Source organism: Delphinapterus leucas, chromosome 1, assembly GCF_059928025.1.
Source record: "Delphinapterus leucas isolate spDelLeu-1000000601 "Yukka" chromosome 1, BTC_Dleu_Yukka2, whole genome shotgun sequence".
Classification (NCBI taxonomy): domain Eukaryota; kingdom Metazoa; phylum Chordata; class Mammalia; order Artiodactyla; family Monodontidae; genus Delphinapterus; species Delphinapterus leucas.
In genome coordinates, this window is record NC_143129.1 from 157723359 (window position 1) to 157749654 (window position 26296).

The 26296-nt window shown below is 41.4% G+C and overlaps 1 protein-coding gene across 10 annotated transcripts in view; it reads right to left on the reverse strand.

The window, feature by feature from the left end:
* The window catches only part of LOC111175659 (zinc finger protein 8-like), a 62296-nt gene extending 37758 nt beyond the window's left edge, over positions 1-24538 (reverse strand). For 2 of the 10 annotated variants that reach the window (XR_016387676.1, XR_016387674.1), the window contains exons 1-4: positions 24432-24538; positions 23360-23415; positions 7616-7858; positions 467-5803 (exon numbers count right to left, since the gene is read on the reverse strand). Coding sequence is in view for 3 of the 10 variants with exons in the window: in XM_089895367.1 (XP_089751493.1) it covers positions 13105-13319; positions 16329-16455; positions 23360-23374 (357 nt within the window). In the remaining 7 variants the exon portion in view is untranslated. The other 8 variants (XR_016387682.1, XR_016387681.1, XR_016387686.1 and 5 more) reach the window with 8 other exon arrangements.
* Positions 24539-26296: the final 1758 nt, after the last annotated feature.

The window sequence follows — 26296 nt, forward strand, 5'->3', positions numbered from 1 at the left end:
TGCTTGTCCCCATAAGTTTTCATTTATGGTCATCACCCATCTCATCATGGGTGGTGTCAGAGAACCCTTTGTTAATATTTCCTTGGGCAGCCAATGTGCATTTTCAAGTCTCCTGAATTTTACCTCCTACTTTGATCAATTTATTGGTAGAAATTTCTGTATTCAGTAGGTTTAGCACACTAGTAAAATGCCACCTAAGATTTTGTTTCTTTTTTTAACTTTATGCAAACATCCCATAGAGCAGTAATTCTCCAACTTTGGTATACGTAATAATCACCTATAAGGGAAGGAGGAGCCTTTACAAATGCAAATCCTTGGTCCCCACACCTGTAGACTGATTAAGAAGACGTGGGTGAGGCCCAGGAATCTGCATTTTAACAAGTGCCCCCCCCCCCGCAAGATAATTATGTACACTGAAGTTTTTGTGCACTAAATACTAAGGTATTATTTACACTGTAGTACTCACCTTGAGTAATTCTGATATAGGTGATCTGCAAACCACACTGTGAGAAAAAAGGATACTCACATAAGAAATGGGAAAGTGGAAAGTTTCACCTACCTCAAGACAAGATTTTAGACAATGCATAGGACATCATCACCCAGGAAAAGCAGCATTGTGGACCTACTTCCATGATTACTTACATTCTTGGCAGAATCTTGTACCACTGGACAAGTCATGGTATGAACCCAACTCTTCGTGAGGTTTTTTTCAGTCTCATTATGGGTCCAGGATGTTCCATAGATATAATTCTTTTCAACATTTTTTTATTGCTTCTTCATAAACAGAACCTTAAGGTGATTGCTTGTATATCTTGTAACATTAAAACACTTGACAGATAATATTTTCACTTAAGTTTCACTTAGGCTATTGGTATGGTTTATTTCTTATGTGTAACGTCATTATGAGTTTTAAAGTTCTAGGTGAACTTTCTTACCCCCACGATTGTCATATTTGTAATAGGTGTCTCTGCTGCATGTCTGTAACTTACAGTTTTGACCGTCCTTATTATCACATCGATTATAGAGGATTTCTCTTCCACGTAGATTCTACTAAAGGTGAATATTTCCTTTCTGACTGAAGTCCATATCACACTTGTTCATATCAATTTTTCTCTTGTGTGGATTCTCAGATGAATGTGAAGTGTTGAAGCCTGAGAGGAGCCTTACCACACTCATCACATTTATAGGGTCTCTCTCCCCGTGCGCTCTCTTACGAATGCCAAGTTTCACACTCAGAAAAATTCTTACCACATGTACAACACTGATATATTCCTCTCCCGAATGGGAATGGGATGTATAATGGAGAGGAGTGGAGCACTTGGTGAAGCCCTTACTGTGCTCTTCATGTGGATCTGGTTTCTCTCCCATGTGGACTCTGATGACCTCTAAGATCAGCAGCTCTGTAATAACTCTCACCACCATTACCTCCTTTATAGGGTTTCTCTCCTGCATAGATGCTTCCATGATTGCAAATGTTTTTGTACTGGCTGATACCCTCAACCCACTTAGCACATTTGCAAGGCCCTTCTACTGTGTGAACTCCAAGATTGTTAGAAGTTTTTATTTTAGCTCATCTAAAAAGGGTGTGTGCTGGACTTCCCTGGTGGCACAGTGGTTGAGAACCCGCCTGCCAATGCAGGCGACACGGGTTTGAGCCCTGGTCTGGGAAGATCCCACATGCTGCGGAGCAACTAACCCCGTGCGCCACAACTATTGAGCCCACGCACCACAACTACTGAAGCCCCTGCGCCTAGAGCCTGTGCTCCACAAGAGAGGCCACCACAATGAGAAGCCCGCGCACCACAACGTAGAGTAGCCCCCGTTTACTGCAACTAGAGAGAAGCCCATGTGCAGCAATGAAGACCCAATGCAGCCAAAAATAAATAAACAAATATGAATCTCATGCAAATAAATAAATAAAAAGGGTGTGTGGTAGGAAGCTTCTGATATGGCTCCCATGATATTCATGCCTCCAGGTAATCACAGCCTTGGATAATTCCTTCCTCTTGAGTTCAGGCTGGACTTAACAACTTGCTTCTAACAAATAGAATAAGAAAAACTAACAATATTAATCTCCCTTTCATTTTCTTAAACTGAAATGATATGGTAATGGTGATGGGGATGCTACTTCTGTGATCAGGTTACAAATGATTGTGACTCTGTCTTGCTGGTCATCTCTTTCTGGCTCTTCTTGCATGTTTGCCTGATGGAGAGAGCTACCTGGCAAGGGACTAAGGGCAGTTTGCAGCCAACAGCCAGTAAGGAACTGAGGCACAAAATCCAACAGCCTCAAGTAACTGAGTCCTGCTAATAACCATGCTTGGAAGTGGATCCTTCCCCTGTTGAACCTTCACTTGGGACTGCTGCCCCAGCCAACACCTTGACTGAAGCCTTGTGAGAGACTGAAACAGATGACCCAGTGTAGCTCTGCCTGGACCCCTGACCCAGAGAAACTGAGATAATAAATCTATGCTGTCTTAAGCCACTAAGTTTTGGGGTAATTTGTTACAGAGCAATAGATAAATAATACAGCGTGTAGTGATATCTCATTGTGGGTTTTATTTATTTATTTATTTTTGGCTGTGTCAGGTCTTAGTTGCAGCACACGGGATCTTTCGTTGCAGTGCGTGGGCTTCTCTCTAGTTGTGCTGCTTGGGCTCCAGAGCTTGCAGGCTCAGTAGTTGTGGCGCATGGGCTTAGTTGCCCTGCCGTATGTGGGATCTTAGTTCCCCAACCAGGGATTGAACCAGCGTCCCCTGCACTGGAAGGCGGATTCTTAACCACTGGACCACCAGGGAAGTCCCTCTCAGTTTGGCTTTAATTTGCATTTCCTTAATGACTAATAATGTCGAGCATCTCTTCAGGTGCTTATTTACCATCTGTGTACCTTCTCTGGTGGACTATCCATTCATATCTTTTTTTAAATCGGGTTGTTTGCTTTCTTATTGTTGAATTTTGAGAGATTTTTAAAAGATATATTCTGGCATACTCCTTTGTCATACAAGTGTTTTCTCCTAGTCTGTGGTTTGTCTTTTTATTCCCTTAACAGTGTCCTTCACAGAGCAAAAGTTTTAAATTCCAATGAAATCAATTTTTTTCTTTCATGGATTGTGCTTTTGCTATCTTATCTAAGAACTCTGCTTAACTAGAAGTCATGAACATTTTCTCTTATGTTTTCTTCTAAGAGTTTTATAATCTTATGTTTTACATTTAGATCTCTGATCCATTTTTTTGAAAAACAGCTTTATTAAGGTATAATTCACATACCATACAATTCACCCATTTAATGTGTAAATTAAATGTTTTTTAGTATATTCAGAGTTGTGCAACCATCACCACACCTAATTTTAGGACATTTTTATCCACACCCCCCCCCAAAAAAAAACCCCACACCCATTAGCAATAAATCCCCTTTTCCACTTTCTACCTTTAGCCCTGAGCAACCATTAATTTACATTCCGTCTCTTCAATCTTGCTTATTTTAAGCATTTTATATAACTTGAATCATACAATATGTAATATTTTGTGACTCCTTTCACTCAGCATATTTTCAAGGTCCATCCATGTTGTAACATGCATCAGTACTTCTTTCTTATTATAGCTGAAAAATAGTCCACTATATGAATATACTGTATTTTATTTACCCATTCACCAGTTGATGGACATTTAACTGTTTCAGCTTTTTAGTTATTATGAACACTGTTGCTATGAACATTTGTGCACACATTTTTGTGTGGACAAATGTTTTCATTTCTCTTGGGTGTACCCAGGAGTAGAACTGCTGGGTCTTTTGGCAACTCTATGTTTAACATTTTGGGGAACTGCCGAATTGTTTTCAAAAGTGGTTGCACCATTTTACAATTCCATCAGTAATATATGACAGTTCCAACCATCCCTGCTTGTTACTGTCTTTTTGATTAGTGACATGCTAGTGAATGCGAAGTGGTATCTCACTGTGGTCTAGCTATGATCCATTTTGAGTTAATTATTAACAGTGTAAATTGTAAATCAAGGTTCATATTTCTGCATATAGACGTCCAGTTCTAGCACCATTCATTGAAGACTTTCCTTTCTCTACTGAATTGCTATTGCACCTTGGTCAAAAATCAGTTCATCATATTTGTGAGTCTATTTCTGGGATTTCTATTCTGTCTCATTATCCTATGTTATCCTTTTGCCCAGGTTACACTGCCTTGACTGCTGTAGATTTATAGTATGTCTTAAAATCAGGTATGAGTCCTCCAGACTTTGTTCTTCTTTTTCAAAATTGTCTTGGCTAGTCTAGTTCCTTTACCTTTCTATATAAATTTTTGTTTGGGATTGCATTAAATCTATAGGTCAATTTGGGCAGAACTGCCATCTTAACTATATTGAGTCTTCTAACCCATATGCATATGTCTCTTCACTTTAGTTCTTTTTTCACCTCTTTCCTTAGCACATAAAACCTCACATAATTTGTTATATTTATACTTAAGCATTTCTTTCTCCTTTGGAACTAATACAAATGGTACTGTTTTTTAAATTTGTGTTTCTAGTTGTTCATTGCTAATATATAGAAATACAACGGATTTTTGTACATTGATCTTGTATCCTGCAACCTTGCTAAACTTTTTAGTTCTAAGAGCTTTTTAATAGATTCTTTGGGATATTTTACATAGACAATCATATCATCTGTGAATAGTTTTATTTCTTCCTTTTCAACTAGAATGCCTTTAGTTTTCTCCAGACTTATTGCATTTGCTAAGACTTCCACAGCAATATTCAATAGGAGTAATGACAGTAGACATTCTTGCATTAATTTCCAGTCTTAGGAGGAGAACATTCCATCTTTCACCATTAAGTATGATGTTAGCTGTAGTTTTATTGCAGATGACCTTTACCAGACTGAAGAATTTCCCTTCTATTCCTAGTTTGCTGAATTTTAATTATGAATGAATGTTAATATTTTTAAACTGCTTTTTCTGGACCTATTTATATGATCATGTAGTTTTTCTTAAATCTGTTAATGTGGAGAATTACATTGATTTTCAAGTGTTGAATCAGTCTTGTATTCCTGGAATGAACACCATTTGGTTATCTTTTTTATATATTGCTGAATTTCACTTGCTAATATTTTGTTGAGGAATTTTTGCTTCTATATACGGAGGGCAGGGATATTGGTTTGTAGTTTTCTTGGATCTTTGTCTTGTTTCGATATGAGTTACTGCTGGCTTTATTAAAATGAGCTAGGAAGTATTACCTCTTTATCTTCTGGAAGAGATTGTGAAAAATTGTTGTTGTTTCTTCCTTAAATGTTTAGTAGAATTCACCAGTGAAATCCAGAGGACCTAGAATTTTCTTTTTTGGAAGCCATGAATTAGATTTCTTTAATAGGTATAGGACTATCCACTTTATTTCTCCTTGAATGGGTTTTGGTAATTTGTGCCTTTCAAGAAATTGGTCCATTTCATTTAAGTTGCTGCATATATGTGCACAGAGTTGTTCATGGTATTTCCTTATTATACTTTTAATATTTGTAGGGAGACTAGTGATGTCCCCTCTTTCATTCTTTATGTCAGGACTTTGTGTCTTCCCTCTTTTTATCTTGGTCAGTCTGGCTAGGTATTTATCAACTTTACTGATTTTTTTTTTTTTTAAGAATCAGCTTTTGGTTTCATTGATTTTCTCTATTTTTGATTTTATTAATTTCTGCTCTTATCTTTATTATCCCATTCTGCTTGCTTTGAGCTTATTTTGCTCTTCTTTCTCTAGGTTATTTAGTGAATTACCCACTTTGGAGACTCCAGAACCATAGTAACAAATCCTGATTAAAATAGGCCAAAAAAAAAAAAAAAAAGGAAATCAGACAAATCTATAGATGCAAAAATTACATAGAAAACATTTTATTACGATAATTAATCATAAAATAATTAATAGAGAAACCAATATTATGATATCAATAAATGCCAAAACGACATTGGATCTCATTCAGCATTATTTTAAACATAGGTAGAATGTTCAAATCAAAACTACATTAAGGGGCTTCCCTGGTTGTGCAGTGATTAAGAATCCACCTGTCAATGCAGGGAACATGGGTTCAAGCCCTGGTCTGAGAAGATCCCACATGCCGCGGAACAACTAAGCACATGTCCACAACTACTGAGCCCGCGTGCCCCAGCTACTGAAGCCTGCGCACCTAGAGCCCGGCTCTGCAACAAGAGAAGCCACCACAATAAGAAGCCTGTGCACCGCAATGAAGAGTAGCCTCCACTCGTTGCAACTAGAGAAAGCCCACATGCAGCAACGAAGACCCAATGCAGCCAAAAATAAATAAATAAATAAATAAATTTTTTAAAAAACTACATTAATACAAAAAGAAAAAAAGTACACAAAATCCTCACCCTCACTCCTGTCCCCCTAATTATTTTATTAGCCCCTTGTTTATCCTTCCAGTGTGACATTATGCAAATATAAGCAAATATGGATATATATTCTCATTCTCCTCCTTACATAAAATTCATTATATATTTCTATAAAATATATATTTATATACACATACACACATTGTTATTCACCTTGCATTTTTCATTTAATAATATATCTTGGAGGTATTTCCATTTCAACAAGGAAATTTTCCTTATTTTTTATTACAGCTGCATACCATTCCACTGTGTGGATATAGTTTATTAAACCAGTTCTCTGTTGGTGGACATTTGTGTTGTTTTCTATTTTTTACTATTGGAAACGATGCCAGATATTTGCAAAGCACATGTACAAGTGTATCTGTGGGACAGAGTCTCAGAACTAGAATATCTGGATCAAAAGGCAAATGTATCTACAGTGTCGGTAGATATTGTCAAATTCTTCTCCATAGGAGTTGTTCTATTTTGCAAGCCCCACGGCAATGTATGAAAATGCCTACTTCTGTATGCCTCATTAACAAGTTTTTTTTTTTTAATTTTCAATTTTTTGCTAATCCCATAGGTGAGAAATGGTATCTCAGCATGGTTTTGATATGCATTTCTCATATTATGAGAAAAGTCTGTCATCCTTCCATACATTTAAGGGTCACTTGTATTATGTCTGAACAGTCTCTTCACATTTTTTTGTGTGCTTTTTCTTCTTAATTAATTTATTTTTGGCTGCATTGGGTCTTTGTTGCTGCGTGCGGGCTTTCTCTAGTTGTGGCGAATGGGGACTACTCTTCGTTGCGGTGTGCGGGCTTCTCATTGTGGTGGCTTCTCTTGTGGCGGAGCACAGGCTCTAGGTACATGGGCTTCAGTAGTTGTGGCCTGCAGGCTCTAGAGCGCAGGATCAGTAGTTGTGGCGCACGGGCTTAGTTGCTCCGCGGCATGTGGGATCTTCCTGGACCAGGGCTCAAACCCGTGTCCCCTGCATTGGCAGGCGGATTCTTAACCACTGCACCACCAGGGAAGTCCCTGTGCTTTTTCTTCTTGATTTCTAAGAGCTCTTGATAAATAGGCAGATGAATCTCTTTGTCTGTGATATGGATTGGAAATATTTTCACCATTTGTAATCTTTTATACAGTTTGTATTCTTCCTCAGGGAACTGGTGAGGAAAAGCCTTCCTTTCCTAAAGCCCTCCCTCAGTGTCTCTTTCCCACTCAGTACTCACTCATTCATTCATTCATTCATGGGGATTCAACAGAATGGATGAAGGCAGAGCCTGGGGGGAAAAAAGAACCATTTCATGATCTTATATACCCCACTGAGTTGACACTCCATGATTAAACCAGTTACACTTACTTTTGTTTCATAATGTTTTCATATTTTACAATAGGCATGTATCATTTTGTTATTAGAAGAGTTAATGCTGTTGTCAACAGGGATTGGGAAGTATTAGACTGCTTGCAAAATCCTGAAAAACATAAAATAGAAAATAAAAATCATCCATTGACACTATTAATATATTAGCATACTTCTTTCCGGTTTTTTCCTCTATGTATGTGTCTTTATATCTGCTATATTATGCAAATTTTCCTAAGTCATTAAAAATGATTCAAAAACATCACTTTTTTTGTTGGAGAATACTGCATCATAGAGATATACTATGATACAGTATGACATCCTCTGGATTGTGAAGTAATCCTTTCCTTCTTTTAAAAAATGTAGGGCTTCCCTGGTGGCGCAGTGGTTGAGAGTCCGCCTGCTGATGCAGGGGACATAGGTTTGTGCCCCGGTCCGGGAAGATCCCACATGTCGCGGAGCGGCTGGGCCCGTGAGCCATGGCCACTGAGCCTGCGCGTCCGGAGCCTGTGCTCCACAATGGGAGAGGCCACAACAGTGAGAGGCCCGTGTACCACAAAAAAAAAAAAAAAAAAAATGTAGAAATAACACATGGTAATGTATACTTTTTACACATAATTTATTTGATTATTCCCTTAACATAGATTCTTAGATGTAAAATTTCTCAGTCAATTGGCATAAACATTTTAAAGCCTTTTGATACATACTGCCAAATTGCATACTGCAAGGGATGCTGCCAAAGTATTCAAGGGAAATTTAATTTCTAATAAATGCACTGAAATGCATTTATTAGAAAACAAGAAAGGCTAAAAATAAACTCTAACCATATAACTCAAGATGCTAGAAAAAAAAAAAGATACACCCAATAGAAGTAGAAGGATATAATAAAGAATGAAAAATTAGCAAAAGAGAAAATAGCATGTAAAAGCTATTTTACATGCTACTGTCTTGATTAGGGAAAATACAAGTAAACCCACTCCTATATACATTTAGTAAAATGGCAGAACATGCTTCTGCTTTTCAGGATTTTGCAAATCCTAATTTTAAAACTAACCAGAGAGAAAAGTCAGGCTGTCTCAAAAGAGACAATAATTAGACTAATAACAGACTTTTAATAGCAGCACTAGAGGTTAAGGAATTACTGAGAAAAATTAAATTCCAATTTAGAATTCTATATCCAGCTATGCTATAATTCACAAGTAAGGGAGAAATAAAGAATTTACTACTCTCAGACATACTTGCTGAAAAACTACTGAAGGACTCATTTATTTTATTTACAAAAGAAATACTTTTACAAGACTTAGTATGTGCCTGGCACTGTTTTAATCATTCTACAAATACTAATTCATTTGATCCTAATAACAACCCCATGAAGTAAATAATACTATCATCTCTCTTTTACAGATGGAGAAATTGAAGCACGAAGAAATTAAGTACTCTGCCCAGGGTCACACAGCTAGAGATCTACAGAGCCAGATATCAAACCCAGGCAGGCTGACTGCAGAGCTGGTGCTTTTAACCACGAAACAAGCTGCAACTGCTCTGGGAGGCTGAGGAAATGGAACTCAGAAGGAAGGAGGAAATGCAAGAACCAGTGGTAAGAAACTGGTAAATGTTCCGGTTAATCGAAACTTGTGTTGGCTATTTACAACATATAATAATAGTGATAAATCTGGGGTGTGTTAAAAACATGATGAGGGCTTCCCTGGTGGCGCAGTGGTTGAGAGTCCGCCTGCCAATGCAGGGGACACGGGTTCGTACCCCGGTCCGGGAAGATCCCACATGCCGCAGAGCGGCTGGGCCCGTGAGCCATGGCCGCTGAGCCTGTGCGTCCGGAGCCTGTGCTCCACAACAGGAGAGGCCACAACAGTGAGAGGCCTGCATACCGCAAAAAAAAAAACCAACAAAAAGAACCATGATGAAGTTAAAACCATGTATTGATACAAAAATAACATGTAACATGAGAGGAGTAGAGTTAGTGTTCTGTTCTATCTTGTTAAGGAGGGGCTTAATTTAACAGTTATGCAAGTTAACATAAAACAAAAGGAGATAAAATGTAAATACTAATCTTGTAGAGGTAAATAAAGGGAGAAGAAAGAAAACATAATCCAATGGAAAGAACAAAATGAGAGAAAATGAAACAAAACTCCCAAAATCCTAATCCAACAGATTTTTTCAAAAATTTTAGCAAGCTGATCCTACAATTTATATGAAAAAATAAAGGGTTTTAAATAGCTAAGACAATTACTATAAAGCTATATTACTCAAAAATGTGTTACTGGCACAGGGATATACAAATAATCTATTGAAAAGAATACCTGTCTGATAGCTTAGAACATAATAGAAGTTAAAATCCATGACTTTGCTCTAAAACATTAGCATAAAAAAATATCAGGGCTTCCCCGGTGGCGCAGTGGTTGAGAGTCCGCCTGCCGATGCAGGGGATGGGGGTTCGTGCCCCAGTCCGGGAGGATTCCACATGCCGCAGAGCGGCTGGGCCCGTGAGCCATGGCCGCTGCTGAGCCTGCATGTCCAGAGCCTGTGCTCCGCAACAGCAGAGGCCACAACAATGAGAGGCGCGTGTACCACAAAAAAAAAAAAAAAAAAAAATCAAAACTGTAATGTTTGGTGAATCAAGCAAATTGCAAAAAGATAATATAAAAGATGATGATATCTATGTAAAAATTTAAGATACCATGGACATACAGGTAATAAAAAAAACAAAAACATACAGAGGAACAACACATAGTAACTAAAGCATAATGGTTACCTCTGAGCAGAGTTGAGAGAATAGAGCATGAGGCTTTAGTTGTATCTGTTGCTTTTTTTTTTTCCATACCAAAAAAAAAAAAAAAAACCTGAAGCTCTTATGGCAAAACATTTAACATCTACTTAATGTCAGTTGAGAAAATAGCTGTTACATTTTCTGAACTTTTCTGTATATCTGAAATATTTTGTACTTAAAATATTTTTTAAATCTAAAAACAGAGAGAACGAAAATAAAAGGGAAGAGACAGAGAGGAAAAAGAAAGAGGAAGAAGGAAAAGACACTAATATAAAACCTCCGTGTTGTGAGAATTTTATTAATATAACCTTCATTCAGTGGTATTTGGGTGCCATCACAGTCCTCAGGGATACCATCCCCTTTCCCAACTTAGGCCAGTGGTCCCTGGACAGCTCAACTGGCAGTCCTCCTAAAGAGCCCCAAAGCCTTTCTAACCCCCAAATGGCTGTTTAGTGGGGATGCAGAAAAATACATTGCTCTTAGGTGAAGGACTCAGTGGAAATGTTGACCAACTTTCTCTGTTCCCTACCCAGATTTAGAGATGACACTGGGTCACTGACCTTTTCATAACCTCCACTGGTCCAGGTCTTCCCTTTTCATTGCCAGACCCCCAGGCTGTTCTCTAGTTAATTTATGCCTCCTGAAGGGGGTCAAGCTTATTATTGCCTGCATATATGATTCTTCCTTCTATTGGAGGGATAATGGTCCCGCCTGACTTGGGCCACGTGGGGAAATGATGGGGCATAGAGTTGCCTTCCAAGGGCCCTCACAGCAGCTCTTCCACCTCTGGCCCCAACTGGCCCTGATGCCACTGGGGTCCATCTCTACCCACTACAGACCACACTCTGGTTAGCATAGATCTCCAAGGAGAGCCCTGTACTGGAGGTTGAGACACTTGCTGGAGACTTAGGAGAAGCCTTGGGGCTTCCCACCCCTATGACCCCTCCCAACTACCTCCCAGGCACTGTTCTTTTCCTTTTTCTTCTAAGCATGCCCTACCATTTCAGACTTGCTTTCCTCTCCTCTAACTCCCCTCTGTAAACCCTGACCCAGCCCCCTTTTTTTTTAGCTATCTCTTCTATAGACATTTACCCTGAACATGCCTCACCTGGGAATTTCTACAATCCATGGTGCAAAGCTCCCAGCAGCCTGATGACATGATGGGCAGGCAGACACTCAATCAGGGCCAGGAGGCTTCCAGCCTAGAAGGGCACTTTGCCAGGTAAGGGGCATCTCTCCCAAAAGGAAGACCTTGTTAATCCTTGGCCCTGGATAACTCATTGGTTATGTCTAACATAAACCTCTTTGAGAAGAAATATAAAACAAAAGAAGAGCTACTGCTACCAGATTCTGGTGGAGTCCACCTTATGCGGAGGTGGTCAGTCCAGAGCCTGACACATAACTTCATTAGGGTATACACAGGATTTTTTTTCCCGAATAGATACACATTTTAATGTATGAGTTTTGACTAAAGTATTTTCACAGCTGATACAGTTTTGGAGGTGTGGATTCTTATGCTGAAGACATGTATTTTTAAATTTACTACACCGATTTAATAATTTGATCATTTATCTCTAAGTCCATTAGTATATTCATCAGGTTCACAGGACTTCTCTCCTGCAGGGACTAACTCAGGACAAAACCCATGATCTGACTGCGAACACACTTTCTAAAAAGGCTTCAACATGTTGACCTTGAAGTCCTTACCCCACTATCACACAAACAGGGGTTCTCTCCCACATGCATTCTCATTCAACAAATATTTACTAGGTGGCTACTCCTGCCAGGCACTGTGCCAGGAGCTGGGGACACAATGGCGAGCAAAGCACACGCAGCTGCCCTCTCTTGGAGCTGCCAGAATCGTGGTAGAAACAGGCTCTCTGGGGAAGGGGGAGATATGCACACACCTACACCTGCATGGTTTTCTCCCATGTGGAGTCAGATGGATGTGAAGGCCTGACTCGCTTCTCACGCACACAGGGTCTCTACCACGCATGGGCTCTGATGTGCATGAAGGTTTGTGCTGTAACGGAAGCCCCAACCACAGACACTGAAATCAATGGTTTCTCCCCTGCGTAGACGCTCTGCAGAGAAGCTCTGTGTTCTTAAGAAACCCTTTACCACACTTGCACATTTGTAACATTGCTCTCCTGTGGGGACTTATGGAACTCAAGGTTAGTGCTCTTTCCAAAGCCCTTACTACACTTAGCACATATAAATGGGTTTTCTCCTGTATTAATTCTTAGATAAACTCGAAGATCTAAGCTCTAACTGAAGAAACCCTTATCACACACCCATCACATCTGCAGTTTCATTCTCTGGAGAACGTGAAGATTCACTGTGATCGAAATCCTTCCCACACTCCTCACACCTACAGGTTTCTCTCCTGTGTGGACTTTCTGATGAGCACGGAAGCTTGTACTTTAAGGGTTTCACACTGAAATGGTTTCTCTTGTGTGGACCCTCTGATGCTCTTGGAGGTCTAGGTTCTGTCTGAAGCTCTCACAACACTCCTCACATTTGTACGGTTTTGCTCCAGTGTGGACTCTCCAGTGGATGCGAGGGTTGGGGCTCTAATGGAAGCCCTTGCCACACTCCTCGCACTTAAAAGGTTTCTCTCCTGTGTGGACCCTCTGATGCACGTGAAGATTCCTGTTATAACTGAAGGCTTTGCCACATGTATCGCACACGAAAGGTTTCTTTCTCGTGTGGACTCTCTGGTGGATGCGAAGGTCTGTGCTCTGACTGAAGCTCTTGCCACACTTGGCACAGTTATAAAGTTTCTTACCTGTGTGGGAAAGGGGATGCTTTAAGAATGAGAAAATGTTTACAATGATGAAAAAATATGACCATCAAGTTAGAAGACCTCAATGGAGGTTGTAAGCAATAGAATATCAGACTGGAGAATGTAAGAAACTATGTTAGTGGATTAAAAGATCAACTTGAAGATGGGACTTCCTGGTGGCGCACTGGTTAAGAATCCGCCTGCCAATGCAGGGGACACGGGTTTGAGCCCTGGTCTGGGAAGATCCCACATGCTGCAGAGCAACTAAGCCGGTACACCACAACTACTGATCCTGCGCTCTAGAGCCCGCAAGCCACAACTACTGAGCCCACGCTGCACAACTACTGAGCCCGCATGCTGCAACTACTGAAACCCGCAAATCTAGAGTCCATGCTCTGCAACAAGAGAAGCCACTGCAATGAGAAGCCTACACTGCAAGAAAGAGTAGCCCTTGCTCGCCACAACTAGAGAATGTCTGTGCGCAGCAACGAAGATCCAACGCAGCCAAAACTAAATAAAATTTTAATAAATAAATAAATAAAAGTTCTTTAAAAAGAAAAAGATCAACTTGAAGAGTTCTACTAGGACTCAGAGGAAAGGATTTTAAAAGTGGAATTATGATCTTGAAGCTCCTATATATTATATGTATAAGAGATTCAGAAGGAGAGAAGAAAGAATATGAAATAATAATAATAATAAATAATGAGAATGTACTTAGTCTGAAAGAGAACTTGATTCTCTTAGATTGAAACTATTTTCCCAGGACCAATTAGGAGTGCTAAAAAAAAAAAAAAGACAAACTAACATATACACCTACCAGGATGAAATTTATGAACTTCAAGGATCAAGAAAACATAAGCATACAAAACATTAAAAAAGCAAAACAGGGCTTCCCTGGTGGCGCAGTGGTTGAGAGTCCGCCTGCTGCTGCAGGGGACATGGGTTCGTGCCCCGGTCTGGGAGGATCCCACATGCCACGGAGCGGCTGGGCCCGTGAGCCATGGCCGCTGAGCCTGTGCGTCCGGAGCCTGTGCTCTGCAACGGGAGAGGCCACAACAGTGAGAGGCCCGCGTACCACAAAAAAAAAAAAAAAAAAGCAAAACAAGTTACTCCCTTGAAAAGAGACTAAGACTGACCAAAGACAATAGTACAATATTTTCAGAGTCTTGAGGGAAAAAAGACTATCAGCAAGCAAGCTAAACCTAAACCAATGATTCCAAGGACAAAAGGAAGGAAAAACAAGGGGGGACAAAGATGTCCAAAATTTGTCAAAATAAAAACTCATGGGGCTTCCCGGGTGGCGCAGTGGTTGGGAGTCTGCCTGCCGATGCAGGGGACACGGGTTCGAACCCTGGTCTGGGAGGATCCCACATGCCGCGGAGCAACTGGGCCCGTGAGCCACAACTACTGAGCCTGCGTGTCTGGAGCCTGTGCCCCGCAACAAGAGAAACCGCGACAGTGAAAGGCCCGCGCACCGCGATGAAGAGTGGCCCCCGCTTGCCGCAACTAGAGAAAGCCCTCGCACAGAAACGAAGACCCAACACAGCCAAAAATAAAAATAAATAAATAAAAATTAAGAAAAAAACAAACTCGTGAAAAGGGAGGACATGGAATATAAAAAGTAGAAATGAATAAATTAAAGCTTTTCCTCTTTTTCCCTCAACAAAATCTCATGAAATATCAAGGGAAAACTCCCCATGAGCTGAAGGCTTCAGAGATGAATGGGCTCAATGACAGGCAAATATAATTACGGGGTGGGGGGGTGGTGGGGAGGACTGCCTAGCTAGGCACATCCTGGTAAAATTCCTAAATTCCAAAGAAGGGAGGGACAAGAAAAACAGGTTAAACAAACAAAAATAAGATAAAATAAGACAGAGAAAATTACTAAACGAATGAATCAGATCAGAATCAGCAGTATCCGAGGCTTAAAAACAAAGATACAATGGCTAGAACATTCTCAGGGAAAATGATTTTGAATCTAAAGGTCTCTACTCAGTGAAACTACTATGCAAGGGACTTCCCTGGTGGTGTAGTGGTTAAGAATTCGCCTGCCAAGGCAGGGGACACAGCCTCAAGCCCTGGTCCGGGAAGATCCCAAATGCCGCGGAGCAACTAAGCCCGTGCGCCACAACTACTGAGCCTGCGCTCTAGAGCCCGTGAGCCACAAATACTGAGCCCGCATGCCACAACTACTGAAGCCCGCATGCCTAGAGCCTGTGCTCTGCAACAAGAGAAGCCACGACAATGAGAAGGCCGTGCACTGCAACAAAGAGTAGCCCCCGCTCACTACAGAAAGCCCACATGTAGCAACAAAGACCCAACTCAGCCAAAAATAAATAAATTTAAAAAAATTAATTTCAGTATATCAATACATCATACAATGGAATATGATATAGCCAGTTAAAAGACTGAGCTAGGTCTAAATATTTTGACATGTAAAGATATCTAACATATGTTACTAACTAAAAGGAAAGTTGCAGAACTAATTTTTATAACATAAACAGATAAATACACAAATATGTATCTGTGAGCTTATATATTTTCTGTCTGCTTATACGTAATATAAATAGAAAATAGTCTGAAAGATACTTTTTACTTTATATGCAGTATATTTTGTTTTAATACCTTTCTAATTAAATAAGTAATTACAGGGAGGGGCGCATGGGGAGTGACTGCTTAATGGGTATGGGGTTTTCTTTTAGGGTGATGAAAATGTTCTGGAACTTGATAGAGGAGTTAGTTACACAACATTGTGATGTACTAAATGCCACTGAATTGTACACTTTCAAATGGTTAATTTTATGTGAACTTCACCTCAAAAAAAAAAAAGAAATATAAATGGCGGAGGGGGAACTCAAGTTTTTACTTAGTAGCAATATTTTTCTTTCTTCAATAGTGATTTGGACACTCTGATATTTGAATCTCAAGCCCTCACCTAGTTAAACACTTTAAGAGCTCACAGCTTTAAACAACCAAGGGAACAAAAATTCTCCAAAGAGCAGTTGTCCTCACCCACTAAGACCAGGTTGCCATAGATCTCCAGCATCACCTCTTTGTACAGGGCCCTCTGTGCGGGGTCCAGCTGCCCCCACTCCTCCTCGGTGAAGTCCACGGCCACATCCTTGAACGTAACATGTTCCTAAGACACCAATGAACAGTAATTCCTCTTCAGTGAGCAAACATCTACACCAGCTTCCGTGGTACAAAGGGTACAAACTTGGCAACACTGAGAAAGGTAGACAGTATAAAGGGGACTTCAGAATTTTGTCCTAAGCTGTAAGAATAATTTAAAGAACAATAAAAAATTTTTAAAGATATGTATATCTTTTGCAGAGGCTCACCAACCCTAATAATATGAGGAGCTCTTAAAAATCAATTAAAAAAAATAAAATGCTCCCGGTAAAAATGGACAAATGGTAAATAATCTGAGTAATTTCAAGAAGAAAAGAAAATTACCAATAAACACATGAAAAGACATGCTGCCTCACAAATTATCAAAGAAATGGATATTCAGATAACGAGGCATTATTTTCCCCTATCCTTGGGGCAAAGATTAAGACTTATAATACCCACTACCAGTGACAGTATGAGAACTCACATACCCCCATATACTGTTGGAAGGAGTATAAATTGGTATAAACTTTTTTGGAGAACAATTTGGCAGTATTTATCAAACATATGTTTTGATCCAGCATTTCCAATTCTAGAAATTCATCCTCATAAGATAACTAATGACTTCCCTGCTGATAAACCCAATGGAAAGTTTTCAATCCTTTTTATGCTTGACTCCTTGGCATTATTTGGCCCTGTTGACCACATGGTGTTCCTCAAAACTCCTCCGAGAGTCTGGATATCATAGTATCCTAACTCTCCTAACACTCTGGTCAATCTTTCTCAATCTCCTTCTCTCCTGGTCAATGTGCGGGTTTCCTGGGTTGGATCCTAGGCCTTCTTCTCACTCTCCCTATGTGATCTCATATATTCTGATAGCTTGAAACGCCAACTGAATGCTGACAACTCTCAAATGTACTTTGGCAGCCAAGACCTCAAGCTATACCTAGAGTTCCAGACCCAAATATCTCCCTGGTGAACATCCAGTGTGAAGCATAGTGCCTGATCTACAGTAGGTAATCAATCAGTTTCTACCAAGTGAAAGAAATATCTATTTGGATGTCTCAAAGACATCTAAATCAACATGCTCAGTTCTGACTTTATCTTCCTTTCCAAAACTGCTTCTCTCCCAGTGCTCTCTAACTCAGGAAACCCCACCTCCAACCACCCAGATGTTTAGGTCAGAAAAAAAGAGGTCATCCTTGACTTCCTCTCTCCCATCCCTCACATGATCCGTCACTAAATCTTTTAAAATCTCTCTTTTACCTCCACTGCCCCCACTTTATTCTGAGCCACCATGACCTCACCTCTGCCTCCTAATTGGTCTATACCATCCTGCCTTCCTGCAACATAATCTCTACTCTGGCTCCTCTTTTTGTGCCCATTCCTTAAATATTAATATTTGTGTTCCTCAAGATTCTTCTCTGGTTATCTTCGTTTTCTTCTCTTCTCACGTATCAGCTGGATGACCTCAACCAAGCCCATGACTTTAATGACCATATACATGGTGACAACTCATAAATTTGTATCTTTCACCTGGGTCTGTCTCAGACCTTGATATCTATCTACCTTCTAGACTTCTTTAATTGGATGTCCGACAGGTGCTTCAAACTGTCTTCTAACTCCCCTCTGCACACAAAAACACACACAGAAACACAGAGGCTCCATCTCCTCTGTTCCTTATCTCAGTGAAGACTATCACCTTTCACCCAGTTGCCCAAAACTTGTATTTCAGCCTTAACTACTCCCATTCCCTCACTCTCCACCAACATATACAGACCCACAGTGTTAAATATGTTTTAGATACATACTTGGAAATGTCCATATTCTTTATATACTTATTTATCTACAAAGCCAAGTTCTATTCCATTTCATTTCAAAGTTATATTTCAACATAAAGTTCATGTGACACTGGCTAATTAGCCAGGCTAACTGATACCTTTATTATTAAACAAATCCAAGGATTCTTTGATCTATCATTCTTTTTGGAAGCCCAGCACCTTTAAACATTTAATTAGGAAGATATCATTTCTATTTTCAAGCAAGCTTGTAGATTCTTAGACTATCTTAAAGATTAACCACCAAGTGTAAATATAGCTGCATCCACACCTGAACAGAGTGGCTAGGTATTAAAATGCCCTTGATAAGAATTGGCAGTTTTGGGAATAGACAGGAAGGTGTCCTATGAACTGAAAATGATTTTATGAGATTACTTAAAAGCTAGTGCTTTCCTTTCCAATCACTGCACTGTAAAGAAGTCTAATATGGGTACAGCCACTGTGGAAAACAGTGGTTCCTCAAAAAACTAAAAATAAAACTACCATATGATCCAGCAATCCCACTCCTGGGTATATATCCAAAGAAAAGGAAAACACTAATTTGAAAAGATACATGCTCCCCAATGTTTATAGTAGCACTATTTACAATAGCCAAGATATGGAAGCAACCCAAGTGTCCATCAACAGATGAATGGCTAAAGAAGATGTCACACACACACACACACACACACACACACACACACACACACAATGGAATACTACTTGGCCATAAAAAAGAATGAAATTTTGCCATTTGCAACAACATGGATGGACCTAGAGGGTATTATGCTTAGTGAAATAGTCAAACAGAGAAAGACAAGTACTGTATGTTATCACTTATATGTGGAATCTGAAAAAAAAAACGACAAACAAAAGCAAATGAATGAATATAACAAAACAGAAACAGACTCACAGATATAGAGAATCAACTAGTAGTTACCAGCAGGGAAAGGGAAGGGGGTAGGAGCAAAATAGGGGTAGGGGAGTAAGAGGCGCAAACTACTATGAATAAAATAAATAAGCTACAAGGATATATTGTACAGCACAGGAATATACCCGATATTTTATAACTTTAAATGGAATATAATCTATAAAAATTTTGAATCACTATGTTGTACACCTAAAACTAATACAATATTGTAATTCAACTATACCTCAACTTAAAAAAAAGTCTAATATGAATGAGGATGTGATAGATCTTTTAGTGTGGTTATTTGTATTTATTATGGTTCTAAGAAGAAAGATTAAGTTGTATCGTGGGAAAACTCTAAGAATGAAATTCAATGTCTTTTATAAAGCTTTGAAATAGTTTACTAGTGATCTGTCAGTCTTGAAATTCAAACATCAACATCATTAATGCTTAGTCTACAATAACTGTAACTTATTTTCTAAGACTATATATTATGTGACTCAAAGGCACACTTAAGACTTATGTTCTGGATATCTATCCACTGTCTTAATTCTGTTTCTCAATCATCACAAACTTATTTCCTATAGAGAGCATTCACTGCAATGCAGTCAAGTAACAGAAAATTTCTAAGTCTAGAAATATAGCAACTTCAGAAACAAAGTTGATGAAAATAAATTCCCAGTAATTAGGCATGTTCACACTGTAGTACTAATTTTCAATTCTTAATTATGAGAAGCTTTTAGGAACTGGCTGTAAAGGTGAAATATTCAAGTTGGTCTTGAATAAAGAGACACTGCTAATGTTTTGTTTATTTGACCCTAAGAATTTAGCCTGATAACAGCTGGCATTAGAAAATCTATTAACATACATAATCATAACAAGTAAAAAAGGAAAATCCACATGACCATCTCACAGGATGGCAAAATAGCATTTAATGAAATAAATCAAATTCTAATTTAAAAACACTTTTTTTTTTTGGCTGCACCATGCAGCATGCGGGATCTCAGTTCCCCAGCCAGGGATTGAACCCGCGCCCCCTGAACTGGAAGCATGGGTTCTTAATCACTGGACCACCACGGAAGTCCCTAAAAACACTTTTAAAGGACATTGGGGGCTTCCCTGGTGGCGCAGTGGCTGAGAGTCCGCCTGCCGATGCAGGGGACACGGGTTCGTGCCCCGGTCCGGGAAGATCCCACGTGCCGCGGAGCGGCTGGTCCCGTGAGCCATGGCCGCTGAGCCTGCGCGTCCGGAGCCTGTTCTCCGCAACGGGAGAGGCCACAGCAGTGAGAGGCCCGCGTACCGCAAAAAAAAAAAAAAAAACAATAAAGGACATTGGTCTAGGTAGTGAAATAAACAGACAAAACATAAACCCAGATGAGAATAACAGATTATCAATATGCAATGATAATATTTTGACTTGGTCTTAAATATTGGGAGATTGAAAATATTTGTAAAGGAGTCTGTTTTACAAATTTAACCAGATATGAATAATGAATGATCACATCAATTAAATTTTGTCATTTTCTAAAATTTATTCTTAAATATAGTAGAAATGTGTCATTATAAATGCCTAAAACCACAGTTTTTAATGCCCAACCCTAGGTTTTATTTCAGCTATTGAAGAAGCAACATCAAGTGTATTTAAGGCTGTATCACTACAGATTGTGCTGAAAAATCACTTGCAGTGTTGCAACGTCTCACATCTATAATGATCCTACACACAGTGAGTAAGTAGTACAGGCACACATAAATTAGCTGCTGATATAAATGAAACCTCTAAGCCTATGATCTATTTGATCTCATGTAAAGAAATACATTTTTTGGTTCTTCTTCATATTCCTTGTTTGTAAAATGTCTGAATATGGCTGTACTATTTATTCACTTGGCTGAGGATTTTTTCTAAACAGTGCATATTCTTTTTATATAATATAAAAAATGCAGTGGCAACTTTGAGTCTCTAATCTAGCCCACTAGTTTGACGAAGTGCTGGCTTGTATGTCTAGGCTAGACACAAATTATAACTTTTTCCTAGGGTATGTACTGACATAATTAACATTCATCTATGGAAAGAAAACTTGATAAAACAACACACATTTCAAATAACCCCCTCCCTCCCACTCTCGCAATGAGAATCACATTTCATTTGCTATTTTTTTCTGATAACAAAAGTGCTATTATGGAAGATAAGAGAAAACTACAAAAAAATATATAAAATATATAATCATATTGCCCCCAAATAACTACTATTTACATTTTGGCATATATATGTAAGTTTTAAAACTTGGGGATATTCTTTACAACTTTTAAAAACATTTTTCAATTAAAATATCATGAACATTTTCCCCTATTAGTAAATATTCTTCTATACCTTGTTAATGGCTATATAGTGGCTCTTCTCATGGTTATATCATAATTTAACAATCTCCCAGGACTTCCCTGGTGGCCCAGTGGTAAAGAATCTGCCTTCCAATGCAGGGGATGCGGGTTCGAGATCCCTAGTCAAAGAAGCAACTAAGCCCACGTGTCACAACTACTGAGCTCGTGGGCCTCAACTAGAGAGCCACAACTAAAGAGAAAACCCGCATGCCACAACTAGAGAGGAGCCCGCACGTCACAGCAAAGAGCCCACGCATTGCAACGAAAGATCCCGTGTGCCGCAACTAAGATCCAACACAGCCAAATAAATATTAAAAACAAAACAACAGGGGCTTCCCTGGTGGCGCAGTGGTTGAGAGTCCGCCTGCCGATGCAGGGGACACGGGTTCGTGCCCTGGTCCGGGAAGATCCCACATGCCGTGGAGCGGCTGGGCCCGTGAGCCATGGCCGCTGAGCCTGCGCATCCGAAGCCTGTGCTCCGCAACGGGAGAGGACACAACAGTGAGAGGCCCGCGTACCGCAAAAAAAAAAAAAAAAAAAAAAAAAAAAAGTTGGTACCTACCCACTTACCTTTAGAGAATATACATTCTACTCAAGCACACATGAAACACTGTAAAAATTGATCATAAACTAGGCCATAAGGCAATTATAAACAACAAAAAACAGTAAAGACTTGAAAGAGGTATGGAAGTTCATATACAGGTATCCTTGCTATCTGCCACTTGGTTTTCATGAAAGACCTACATTAAGACCTACATTAGCACCTGTTTTCGCTAACAGAAAGAAATCTGAAAAGCATTTTCACTTTCATGAAGAAAAACAAAAATCAAAAAAACCATTCAGCACTTGTTTTGCAAAGAGTCATTACAGAGGCAGCACATACCCAGGGCTGCTAGAGTGGCACTGCCAAACTTCTTCCCCAGGAACTTCACTAAGCATGAAGCTTCCATAACTTTGAACTGTGTCTGTGAGCATCTGTGCTTTATCTCGATTTATTTTGTGCATCCATTAGCAAGATGTGTCCTAAAGTAATTGCTTCTTTCCACCATACGGCTTTGGAAAGGTTTCATAGGAACACCCTACTTTCAGATAGCGGAGGAAACCTGTAGTACTCAAATTTTCTCTAGCTCACCTCCTTCAGTCTTCCTCAATCACCCCAGTGCACACTGATTTTTTCCCCTCCTCTAGCACTGTTATCACTGAGTGCAGTCTTCAAAGTGACACTTAAGAGTGGCTTCTTTTCATATTACTCATTGTATATGTGAGTAATAATCACTATTTTATACATGTACATATTAATCTCCCCCAAAGAAACCACACACTTTGAAGTAAGAATTGTATCTAAGTCAGTTTGTTTTGCTCTTACAAATAAATGAGCACAGAGCAGCCATGACGAAGTAGATAAATGAATGAGCAACATGTTAGGGAGAGAAGAGACCTAACCTAAAGAAGGGCACCAGGCAAGAAAGTGCGTTCCTTTCAGAGTCCTTCATTTCATAGATTAGGCCCAGCCCTCAAGGTGTGCACAATTCAGGCTCAGTCCCTGGATGAGAAGACTTGTCCACTGACATGTACAGCATAGGCAATGGGCCTAAAGACAAATCTGGCTCCACCATTTCATAGCTTGGTGAACCTGACAGGTCTCTAAACCTCACAGAGCCAGCTGCTACATCTGCAAAATGGAAATAATGTCCACTTCTCACAACTGTTGTGAGTATCAAAAGAAAAAGTCAATGTTGAGTATATCCAGCACATCCATAAATGTGTTTCCTTCTCCTTTTCTTCAAGAGTATGTATACCGGGACCAAGAAAGGAAATATGCATCTCACCTGGGAACTGGTCATCTCTTGTTCCTCAGCAAGGTAAAGGAGTTAAGGAGGCAAAGCTGGAAAAGAAAGGAGCCATGAGACAAGCCTGCCTTGCAGCCCCCAGAGTGGCCAGCCTCACCCGAACCATTCCCTCAACCAGCCTGCCCTACGTTGCCTTCTCCTCTCCACACTACAGACTGTTCACCACCTCAGGTAAGAGATGGGGAACAGTCTATTCTAAGTCCACGGTCTCTCCCTGTTCTCTGAAGGTGTCACCTGACCCAAGCCTTGCTGAGGAACGTCCACAGCCCCAGCAGCTCCAGAACCACTTCCTCCTCCAGACCCTGGTCTTGGCTAGTAGTTTTGGCAGGAAGCCTCATGTCACAGGTTTATCCTCTCAAGATGGGGTCCAGCTGCCTGAGGAGTTGCAGTCTTCTTTCCTACCAGCATGACTTGTTCCTGTGGGCTCAAGAACAGCAAGAGTGCCACAGTCGGAAATCCAGCCGGGCTCAAAGTTACACTAAGCGTCTCCCAGGATACATACGGAGGAACTCCGGCTAGGGACCTCTGGACACCGGGACTGCAAAGCCGGCGGCCAAACACTTGAAGGAGAAACCCGAGACATCAGAGGGCGGAAGCGCCCGCACACACTGCTCTGGGGGAGATACGCGGATGACCCGCCCCGCCGATATGCTGCGACCGCAGCCCCGACCTGGGGGCGCCCACAGCCGGGAGCAACGGGGCACAGGGGGCTAAGCCAAGGCTGGAGTCTGAAGGAGGAGGGGATCCTGGAGCCACGGGGCGGGGGGGAGGGGGGGGTTCCACGAACGCTCCTGTCTGCGGTGAGCAGAGCCGGTGACTGTGCCTGCTTTAGAGAACCTGGTAGGATCTGACCCTCCACAGCCAAATCGCGGGTGACACACTCTTTCGGGGACCATCGCTCCCGGGGCCCCAGACTTGGGGCTTCAAGTCCCTCAATCCCACCCCTACTCTGGCCCTCTGATATCCATCTTCCCTTTAAACCTGAGTGCCCCTCTGAACCCCAGTCTTGCCGGAAGTAGCTCCTGCCGCTGCCAAGAGCCGCCAGACTCACCTGGCTCAAGCCGGGTCCCGGGTCTCTGGTCTCCCGGCCCGGGGCCAAGCCCGCTGGGGCTGTACTGCGCCTGCGCGGAGAGAGCCCGGCGTCTCCCACAAGACCCCGCGGCGCGCCGCCTCGGTCGCTCCCGCCGCTGTCTCCATCGCATGTGCCCGTGGCTGTGGCGTGTGGAGGGTTCTCCTTCAGCCTTGCCAAGGGCTAGAAACGCCACTTTTTAGTTTCAGTTCCTGGGATCCTACAGTGACAGTGCCATGTAGAAGCTTGCGACCTACTACGGAGGTTTGAGTGGGGAGGGGAGGGTGTGCAGGCTGGGTGAGACTGCGCGCTGGGACTTCTCCCCCTCACGCTTGGGAGCCTGGCTTTGTTGTCAAAACCAAGTTCATGTGCCCAATCAATGCCCAGTGAGACCAGGGTTTGGAGCCAAGGGTTTGGAGACCAGGGTTTGGAGCCAAGAAAACAGGGCTGAGCAAGGAGAACAGGGCAACAGGGTGGCTCATGATCAAAAGACCTGCGATCCCTGATGACTTGGAGGAAGAGTGTTTATATGGAAACTTTCGGGGTGGGGGGGGATGTTTGCAGAGTGTGTGACCTTCCTCTGATTGGTTGGTGGGAGGTGTTCCAGGAATCTCAGTCATCAGCCTTCTGGTTCCAACCAGTTTGGGGTCTATGTGCTTATGCTTGGCATAAAGTTACCATCCTCTACCTGGGTGGAGACCTTAGTTCCTGTAGAACTAAGAGATACAAGCTGCATTATTGTTTCTGTATTCCCTCACTCCCCTTATTAGTAACTGTTTGAATCTGCCCTTTGGAACTCAGGGAAGGTCTAAGAGGCTGCAACCTTTTTCCTACAAACAAAAAATGGGGGACACAGAAAGGCTTTCGTGCTTGGGAGGGCCCCACGGGTCCTGCTCAGTTTCAGTCCCCCCTTTTCTTTGCTACTCCTCAATCATGAGGGGACCCGGGTGTTGGACAAAAAAGGGAATAACATTTTGGATAGAGAGATTAATCATAAACTCAGCAGAGGAACGTGGTTTTAGGGGGACTCAGTTTCAGTTTCTTGGGGTTGGGGGCTGAGAAGGGGAAAGAGAATGGCATCTCTCATTTGGCCAGTGGTCCTTTCCAGAATGTCACCTCATATGCACCTCTGGGCAGGCAGGTGTTCTAAGGCAGGGTGGCGAGGGACCTCTCAGTGCAGCCCGCCCTCCTGCACTGTTCTCGGATGGGGAGGCCTGGCCCAGTGTGACATCTTCCTATCCTCTGCGTCCATCCCCTGCCCCCGGCTAATGTACTCAATATGGTGTCCTCTTGGCGGCCCCTCTGCCCTGCTGTTTCTATACAGGCTTCACTCCTTGCAAGCAGCCCTAATCTACATGGGGGAATCTCTTAGTACCGACTCGTGTCCTTGGGCTCTTTAATTAATAGAAATGGATAAGAGGCCAGATGAGAAAATCAGGCAAGGCTTTATTGAGACTGGTGCTGCAGCATGAGGGAGGGAAAACAAGTGAAAGATTCCCTTGCTCGCTACCGGAGGAAGGGGGTGAGGCTGGGGACAGATGGGGGGCTCGGCAGGAGGGGTGGTGGAGGTAATCTGCCCACCCCCTGGTGGTGCTGAGCGCAGGGGGGATGCGCAGTGCCCTGCTTTTGCTCCCGGCACCTCAGGAGTGGCAGTTGATTTTTGGCCTTTTTGTATCTTACTGTTCATAATTTGCCCCAACTGCGCATGCATGCAGTTATTTTTAGTACCTTACAGTTTCTTTGTACTTTGTTGCTCAAGGAGACGTTTGTCCAGGTGCAAGCACTCCAGTAAAGTGTCCTGGGTCCCAGGTCCCAGGTCCCAGGTCCCAGCCTATCTCGCTCGCTTG